The sequence below is a fragment of the Esox lucius genome, chromosome 24, assembly GCF_011004845.1.
Source record: "Esox lucius isolate fEsoLuc1 chromosome 24, fEsoLuc1.pri, whole genome shotgun sequence".
In the NCBI taxonomy this organism is placed as follows: Eukaryota; Metazoa; Chordata; class Actinopteri; order Esociformes; family Esocidae; genus Esox; species Esox lucius.
In genome coordinates, this window is record NC_047592.1 from 3082950 (window position 1) to 3092678 (window position 9729).

General features: G+C 44.8%; 1 protein-coding gene across 1 annotated transcript in view; it reads right to left on the reverse strand.

Moving 5' to 3' along the window:
- Positions 1-64: 64 nt before the first annotated feature.
- LOC105007265 (GRB2-associated-binding protein 1) overlaps positions 65-9729 on the reverse strand; it is a 17444-nt gene continuing 7779 nt past the window's right edge. The window contains exons 2-11 of the mRNA XM_010866136.5: positions 9076-9204; positions 8424-8589; positions 7056-7233; positions 6509-6910; positions 6020-6335; positions 5040-5400; positions 2292-2385; positions 1553-1691; positions 1073-1426; positions 65-699 (exon numbers count right to left, since the gene is read on the reverse strand). Coding sequence (XP_010864438.1) covers positions 541-699; positions 1073-1426; positions 1553-1691; positions 2292-2385; positions 5040-5400; positions 6020-6335; positions 6509-6910; positions 7056-7233; positions 8424-8589; positions 9076-9204 — 2298 coding nt within the window. The 3' untranslated portion in view covers positions 65-540. The remainder of the gene's footprint in view (positions 700-1072; positions 1427-1552; positions 1692-2291; positions 2386-5039; positions 5401-6019; positions 6336-6508; positions 6911-7055; positions 7234-8423; positions 8590-9075; positions 9205-9729) is intronic.

The window sequence follows — 9729 nt, forward strand, 5'->3', positions numbered from 1 at the left end:
GACTGCCATTGTGGACTGCCATTTTGGAATGCCATTTTGGAACGCTTTCATAAAAAGACACCAATTGTCACAAATGTATTGACTTTATTTGAAATGAGAACTTTGATTTCTTACATGTAACATCACGTCATTTGTGAATGTAACAGTAGCATGTGATTGTCACATCATATTTGTAACAGTAGCATGTGATTATCACATCAGTTTTTCAGCAGTAGCATGTGATTGTCACATCATGTTTTTAACAGTAAAAGCTTAAGATCAAACATGTCAGACACTACAGAAAAAAGTACAGAGAACTTTCCATGTTAGTCTTTAAACTATTTCTTACGTTGTGTAAAGTGGTATAATGATACATTTGTATATTATGCAGCTGTGCCTGTGTGTTTGCTTCTGTGTGTGTTTGTGTGTGTGTGTGTGTGTGTGTGTGTGTGTCTGTCTCATATTTCACAGATTATTTGACAGAAACACCTTACTGTCAGAATTATTTATATGGAGATATAAAGGATGGGCACATGTTTCATATGTGCGTTTTTGTGTGTTTTATTTTTCCTTTTCGATCGACTGTCTCCCATCATGCCAGGCCTCTCTGGTACTCTTTAGAGCTCTGGTTCTCTCTGGATCCACAACCACGTAGTCCACACGTGCACGTGAACGCTCACCGTCGCTGGAACCCATGGAACCACCCAACACACTCCTTTTCTAAAAAAGAAATCACATGCAACAGAAGACTTTTATTCTGAATCATGGACTTTTACTTTCAAACACAAACATCAGTGACGTATTCTGAAACATACTGTTCGTTTTGAACCAGGTATAGATAAAACAAATTATAGTATGATTAGGGAATCTGTGTGGCTTAGACCCACATTCAAAAGGAAGTCATTGTTCTTAATTCGATGATATACTCCTAATGAGCGTAACTGACTAGTTACCAGGTTATCCGATTGGTTCAGTAATTGAATAAGCACAACAAACCTGGTCTTCTAGGTCTGTAAATCAACAACATAAAGTGCTTGCAGCCTTCCAGGACCAGGGTTGCCTACGCCTGGAGAAAAGACACCACCTGTCTTACCTGTCGAGGAGGCGTGGCCACTCCACCAGTGTGCAGATCCAGGTCCAGGTACTCCACCTGTTTGTCCCCCCGGGGCCTCCGTAGGACCATGGGACTGTCTTCACGCCGTAGGACCATGGGACCGTCGTTACGCCGTAGGACCATGGGGCCGTCGTCACGCCGTAAGACCATGGGACTTTCATCACGCCGTTGGACCATGGGACTTTCGTCACGCCGTTGGACCATGGGACTTTCGTCACGCCGTTGGACCATGGGACTTTCGTCACGCCGTAAGACCATGGGACTTTCGTCACGCCGTAGGACCATGGGACTTTCGTCACGCCGTTGGACCATGGGACTTTCGTCACATGGTTTCTGAAACACACAGAGACATTCGACGTGAGGGTGTGCGTACTGTGTGTGTACGCATGTGTGTATGTGTGTGTGTGTGTTTGTGTGTGTGTGTGTGTGTGTGTAGACTAAATTCTGGAATCTACATACTGACTCAACAGCAGGAGTGGCGAGGCTGGAGGTTATCATGGCGACATAGTTGTCGTCTGGGTCTTCAGAGTCCGAGCTGGAGGCGGAGCTTGGACAGGAGGCAGGTCTACCCGGCGGACACAAGGAACAGCTGGATGGACTAATGCAACACAAAATGGGGGACAGTTATTTTGAAACAGATACGTAGAATATAGAGATGTCAGATTTCCAGGGTGTGGTTGAAGTTTCCATTGCTTTACAGGGCCACCAGGGGGCGATGAGAAACGCAGGGCTAAAGATCAAAGTCCACCCGGTTGTGTCGCAGCTTCTATGAAGACATTTTGCCGACAAATTGGGTCGTTTTAGTCTTGTATTTCGGATGTGTGTGTGCATTACTTTTTCTTTCGAGCAACTCCAAGTCTGACGTGTCCTTTTATAATGGTTGGATAAACATCGGCAGTGTTACCAGTAACATGAGTTCCTTTGTTTCGTTCAAGCCATGTATAGCTACTATGAGCACATCACAGGGCGCTAAAGATAACAGCTGGCACAACAGAACCACAACAGAACCATATAGAACCACAACAGAACCATATAGAGCCCAACAGAACCATTTAGAGCCTGTGGCCATCAGACTAAGATGTTTAGTTTCCCTAAAGTCAGATATTAAACTTTTAACGGACTGAGTTCTGCTGAATCAGCAGCTCAGACCCCCTCTGTCAAATTCTGAGTGGTTCTGGGACAGGCACACTTAACGTACTCCCGGGTGAAGGTCCGAGTGACCGGTGATCGTACTGGCGCAGGTAGCTCCTCCCACTCCTGCAGAGGTTTGATGTCCAGGGGAGCCGGTTTAACTGGTGGAGGGAGAAAGGAGTGGGGGTTAGGGGGGAACATATATGTATATATATAGGAACATTTATGTATGTGTATATATATATATATATATATATATATATATATATATATATATATATATATATGTATACAATGTAAAGCAGGAAGAAGGGAAAGAAAAGCAGAGGAATAAGTGTTTTCATTCAGTGAAATAAAAGTTGAATAAATAAAACATTACCAGAAAAAAAGACAAAAGAAAAATGTACTCAGACCCCAGTGACCCATTCAAAGCAGGAGAGTCCCATCAATATATTAATATATATAAATATGGAATAAAGAGACTTTATGGGCTTTTTGTGTAGCTCAGCTCCTTAGGGACAGATGTTAATGTGTGTGTGTTTGTGTTTGTTCAGGTGGTTGGTTGTGTGTGTGTTTTTTTTTTACTGAACATCATCACCATCGTAGCAGTGCTTCTGCTAGCTCAGAACCTCTACAGAAGCTAAATTATTTAACAACCTTATATGCAGGATAAGGGAAAGAAAGGGAGGGGCAGAGACAGCTAGAGAGAGACAATGATGGAGAGAGAAAGGGAGACATATGTAGAGAGAGAGGGAGAGAGATAAGAAAAAAGCATATACAGCAAAAGAGAGACAGGGTGAGAGAGACCTGTGAAATTTATAACCATAAGAATATATTTCCCTTATGCCCACATTGTTATGAAACAAATCCAATTTTGATTAACTCTGTTAGCCGTACAATATCACAGTTCCATCACAGCAGCTAGACGTGTGACCTGTTGCTGCCAGAAACAAGTATCTAGGAAAGCACAACCACAGCCCTACAAAGGCATCTAGCAGTGTATTGAGTTTTCATTCAACACATCTATACAACCTAGAATACAATTTTAAAGTGAAAGAATGTTATCTCCAAAAAACAATTTTAACAAGTAAATTTATTGATTGGGGACCCTGGAGTTACTATAATTGGACCCATATTTGGCATGGTGGCTGTTAATCCTTTTGGAATAAGATGCTAAGAACATTGTGCAACTCATTGGGCAATGTACAATGGCCATTGTTTTTGTAAAAACACCTCAAGCTGAGAAAACCTGGTTAGGAACCACTGACGTGCAGTGCAGTTCAGGACAAAGACTGGACCTCTCAACACGTCATGGAAGTCCATTCCAGTGTGTCTTGGGCATTAATATGTGTGCAACTGAGTTGTGCTCATAAGACTACACCAGGGTTTCCTCTATTCCTTCTTATAAATTAAATTCTAATAAAATAAATTCAAATCCTATATAAATAAATTCTAATCCTCCCAATCTCTTCAGAAATACCCAATAATGCCAGGCTGCATCCGAAGAACATACGGTGGGTTAAACTTAGGTGTCACACTGGATTTGACCTGAATCTGGAGTTTATAATTTAGACCTAAAAGCTGAGGTCTGTTGTCTCGCCCTGTTCCTTAGCGGCTATCTGGGTGGCGGTAGAAGGAGCAGATTTTGCGAGGGCTGTGTAGACTTTCACTGTTGACTCTATGCAGGTGACATTATGGCATTATTCTACGTAAACATATTATATCACTGCTACGTGAACACACAGCCCTGTGGAGACTGTCACTGGTACATACGTCTCCTCGTCTGTGTGAGGCCTCCAACGGCCTGTGAGTCTGTTCTCTCCAGACACACGGGGCGAGCGAGCGAGATCGGGCTCAAACCTGATCGGTGCAACATAAACACTGTCTTGGCACATTTCCCGGTCGACTAACTGCATGCAGACACCAACCAATCAGATTTATCACTGAAGACGTTTAGCAGACTGTTTTATCCAGAGTAACTTGCTGTACCAACAGGGCTGTACAGGACCCGACGTCAAGCCACAGACACAGTGAAGACGCACCTCTGACCCCCACAAATCCTAAACCAAACAAAACCCACATAGACACAGTGAAGGCACACCTCTGACCCCCCACATCCCAAACCAAACAAAAGCCGCATAGACACAGTGAAGACACACCTCTGACCTCCCCACGCCACAGCCCAAACGCAGGGTAGCACAATATAGCATGATGTCACACCAAGTTTGTGAATGAACAGGGTTGCAAAATTCTGCTTACTTCCTCAAAATCCCTGGGTTTTCTAGAGACATTGAACATTTTCCAGTTTCCCCTCACCGACATGCATCTAAGAATCAGCCCTGAACTCATGGCAGGCTGAGAAACATCATTAGTACATCTGACAAGAGAATCAACCCAGCCATAAACAAATTCCAAGCGTTCCTGTTCAGAGGATTCCGGATATCCTGCCTTATACCTCCAGATGGCAAAACCAACCGAATCCTAGGAATTTTGAAGAAGTTAAAGGAATTCCCCCCCCCACCCCGCACCACCAACCCAGGTCCTGAGGAACTCCATTGTCCCAGGTGGCATGAAAGATCGGAGGTCCAAACCACCACGCTTGAACACCACAGCGACAGACAGGTGGAGCCAGACACACAGATGGGTGGAGCCAGACACAGAGGGGTGGAGCCAGACACAGAGATGGGTGGAGCCAGACACACAGAGGAGCAGAGCCAGACACACAGAGGGGTGGAGCCAGACACAGAGGGGTGGAGCCAGACACACAGATGGGTGGAGCCAGACACACAGAGGGGCGCGGTCAGGAGGGAGTCACCTTTTCGCGGCTTGAGGTTGCGGTGGATGGGTGGAGGTTGGAAGTCACACCTCCCCCTCCCCATTCCCCCTCCAGAGGTGTGTCTGCGGATCGGGGGCGTGTGGTGGGTGACGGGGGAGGATCGGAACACCAGGTGTGCCGGTGGGGGTACCTGTCTCCCCAGGGCGGGAAGCTCCCCTGGGCAGGGGGTCATCGAGACATAGCTAGTGTCCTCAGGGGGAGGTTCGGGCAAGGAGGGTGGGAGGGAAGACGGGGAGGATGAGGAGGTGAGGGAGGGGTTGGAGGCGCTCATGCGAACGTAGTTCTCATCCATGTCATCGTCATTCGTCTGTCCACTCAACGGTACCATGCCCTTATTAATCTGAAAGGGGGGAGGAAAACAGAGACGGGGACGGGACAGCAAAGGGGAAGAATGAAAGAGAGCAGAGAAAAGGACGGAAGAAGAGTAAGATTAAATGAGATGATTCATATTTTTCAGGCATTTTAGGTTACATGGGACACAAAAGACTTCGGCAAATCATATTCTTGGGACGCACTTTTTGAAATGTGGAAATGTGTATGTATAATACGTTTGTAATTTGTGAACAACGATATCATGTGCTGTTCATATGTCAGATGAAATGTGTATGTACAGTACACTGGTAATTTGTGAACAACTCTGTTATTTCTAGAACAACGATATCATATGTTGTTCATATGTCATATGCACCATGTCTTGGAGGTACGATGACTTCTCAGCTCCAAAAACATATTTTTTCAGGAAATGGAGAAAAACCACCAACATACATTTGCAAACCTTCAGGATCAACATCCAATCCATGCTCCCAAACACAACAGTTAAGATATTTCCCGCGTATATTGAGAAGTGGTACAGGTTTTAACACATTTTCTGTGCAAAAACACGATTACCTGGTTTTCATTTGAAAAACCCATCATGTTATCGATTGATAGTAAAGTGTTGAGAAAACAGATGAACTCACAAAGTAGCTGTTGAAGCTGTCAGTGAAGTCAAACATGCTGGGCCCAGTCTGCTCTGACACGGGCCTTGGGACTGAGCGACTCTCCTGAGAAGCTGCATGGCAACAGTCTGGGCTTGTCACACTACTACAGCTAGAGCCTCGGGCTCCTCTCTCTCCTCCTCTTCCTCCATGGCTCCAGTCTGTTTCTGAGGTTGTTTGGGGCACCAGGGCCGACACACTGCCTAGAGAAGATGAATCCGCTGGGGCAGAGGCGAGGGGTTTTGGGGGGCGTGGTGGCGGTGTGGAGGAAGTGTCCCCTTGACTTGGAGGGTCTGAGCTGGAGGTGGTGGAGAGGAGGGGAGGGAGGTTTAGGTGGAGAAAAAAGGAAATATTTGAAGACATTACAAACAAACACATGAAATAAGTACCCCTACACACAAAGGAAATGTTTAACACGGTGCGTTATTTTACAAACTTGTAAAATAACGGAGGAGAAGAAGCAGTCCTTACCCAACTGAAGAAACAGATGAAGCTCTGGGAACCTGGTAGCTACTATTATTAGAACTGTTCAACTGAGTGTTTATAGTGGTGGCGCCCCCTGTGGTGAAGACCATGTCATTACATATGGATGGCAGTGACACAGCCTGCAGCTGTAGGGAATGTTTCCTCGGGTGGGGGGACATGTGACCCCTTGTCCAGCCCCTATAGAGGTCAGGGGTTGCTGCGCTGTCTTGTGAGTGGTTGAAATGGTTGATCTCCTTGGCGACAGCCCAGGGGGCGGTGTGGGGGCGAGGTTGGGATGGGTGGCCGTTAACCAGGGAGGAGGAAGAGGAGGAGGGCAGGGCCCAGTGGGAAAGGAGAGTGTTGTCACTGTTGTCTGTTGTATCAGAGGAGGTGGAGCCTACTGGAGGCCTGAAAAAATTTAATAGACACAGACTTTTATTCTGGAAGACACACATTCATTTTTAAATTCTGTGCTGTGGTTGGCCCTCCTCAGCAGTCTAAGGGATTATTAGTTTGCCACTGTGCCTGATTGTGGGTGTGTGTCTGTGTGTACCTCTGAGGTGTTTTGCTCTGACAGTGTGAGAGCCACAGATAGTCTGTTCCTCCATCTTCCTGACTGCTGACCGACTCGTGTGGGGGCGGGGCTGTGATGGTGCTGGTTGCCATAGAGACAGAGGTGTGGCCTGTGGTAACATTGACAACAGTGCTTTGGGCGATGACAGCAGGTCTCTCTGAAATGAATGAATCCATTATGAACACTAGGTGAACCAGGTGAATCCAGAGATCTAAAGCCAAGGGGTGGAGACAGCAGAGTCGAACCGTTTCTTACCAACTTAGCCCAGAATTCAGATCCTTAACTAGCCTGGTATTCAGATCCTTACTAACCCAAAATTCAGATCCTTAACTAACCCGGAATTCAGATCCTTAACCAAAACAGAATTAATTATCTAAACTAGCCCTGAATAAAGGCACATAAAGACTACTCTGAAATTTGGCTCTTACCAGCCTGGAATTCAGATCCTTTACTTCCCTCACTCACTGTGTCTCCACCTGTCCCTCTCACTCACTGTCTCTCTTTCTGTCTCTGTCTGTCTCTCTCACTCACTGTCTCTCTTTCAGTCTCTGTCTGTCTCTCTCACTCACTGTCTCTTTGACTGTCTGTCTCTCTCTCTCACTCACTCACTGTCTCTCTGCCTGTCTCTCTCACTCACTGTCTCTCTGTCTCACTCACTGTCTCTCCGCCGGTCTCTCTCACTCACTGTCTCTCTGTCTGCCTATCATTATTTTTTATTATTAAATTGACTTGTATTGCCATTGACGGCAGGGAAAATGAATGACCTTGTCAAAGTATTTCTCTCTGTCTCCCTCTCTGCTCCAGTTGTCATGTCGTTCTCAAGTCACCAAGTCACATTCAGCATTGGTCTTTCCATCACTAATACAGCATCTTTTCAAAAGACCCGTGAAGGTGTGAATACCCATCCATTTTCAAGGCTGTCTAGATGGATTTGATTTCTTTATCTCTTCTTTGTCATTCCCTCCTACACATTTCTTCTCCCTCTATGTTTCTCCTCTCCTCCTTTACATTTCTACTCAACTTCTTTCTACCTCCTCCTCTCTTCACCTCCTCTTTCCAGGCTCCACACTCCTCCCTCTCTTCCTTGCTATTCACTATCTGCCCTCTCTTCTCTCTGATCCTCTCCTCCCTAATTACAACATAGATTGTTCTGAGTCACCTCAAAACTCACAGCCAGCTTTCTCAAGGCCAAACACACACACACACACACACACACATTCAGTTCATTCAGACACATGTGCACCGACACACATACACATAAAGACATACACACTTTGGAGAAAGGCAGAGTGTCTGTTTGTGCTACACAATCACTGTTCAAGGTAAGGTGTGTGTGTGTGGTCATACCACTGTCTGTAGGGTTGAACCCACATAGGTCACAGATAGACCTAACCCATCTGTTCATATCTTCTTCACTGTCAGCCACCAGATAGAAGACCCGGTCCAGTGTACGAACGTCAAACACATAGCTACTGTCCAGGTCCTTCTGGTTAAAGGTCAGACCAGCATCCACCTGGAAACACAGGAGGAGAGAGGGGGAGAGGAGAGAGGACATGAAATAGATGGTGATAGTGCAAGTGATTATTGTGATGGTGGAGGGCTATTGGTAGTGATAATAGTTATAGTAATAGTAATAATAATAGTTGTTGTGGTAGAGTGGTAGTAACAATGATAATAGTGTTAGTGATAATGATGGTGATAGTGATAATAATAAATAAAGAAGTGTGTTAGTGATAATCATGATGATAGCAATAATAATAAATATAGAAGTGTGTTAGTGATAATGATGGTGATAGTGATGATAATAAATATAGAAGTGTGTTAGTGATAATGATAGTAATAATAAGTATTATAGAGGTTGTATTAGTGATAATGATGATGATAGTAATAATAAGTGTCATAGAGGTTGTGTTAGTGATAATAATGATGATAGCAATAATAAGTGTTAAAGAGGTTGTGTTAGTGATAATGTTGATGATAGTAATAATATAATATATACCTGTTCACAGAGGCTCATGTTGATGGTGCGTATGGGCTTGCGTGCATGGTCGTGTTTGTAGTATTCTAGAACATCTGGATCACCGGTCATTCGACCACTCCTCAGAACAAACCAACGCCTCTTCCATGCCTGTGGAGAGGGAGAGAGAGAGGAAGAGATAGAGGGAGGGGGAGAAGTGAATGGAGAGAGAGAGGGGGAGAGCAAGAAAGAGAGGGAGGGAAAAAAGGGAAAGGGGAAAAGAGAGGGGGAGAGTTAGAAAGATAAAGACATCAACAAGCAGCTGCTAAATGTTTTGTATAGATGTGTAATATGTTTTTCAGCCTGATTGAAACACATTAGCATTTAAATCTGCATAATTTCCGTTTCTTTCAGGGTTCAGCTAAGCTGACGGCAGAATTTTAATGTCATTAAGGCCGATTTTTAGCTGAGAATGTTAAACGCATTACACACACACACACGCACGAACATACACATACACATTCGTATATCCATCCTTGTGGGGATCTGCACCTTAACCTCTATTCCCTAATCTTAACCTTAATCTAACCCTATCCCAGATATCCACGTTCTCTATTCCCTAATCTTAACCTTAACCTAACCCTATCCCAGATATCTATGTTCTCTATTCCCTAACCTTAACTTAACCCTATCCCA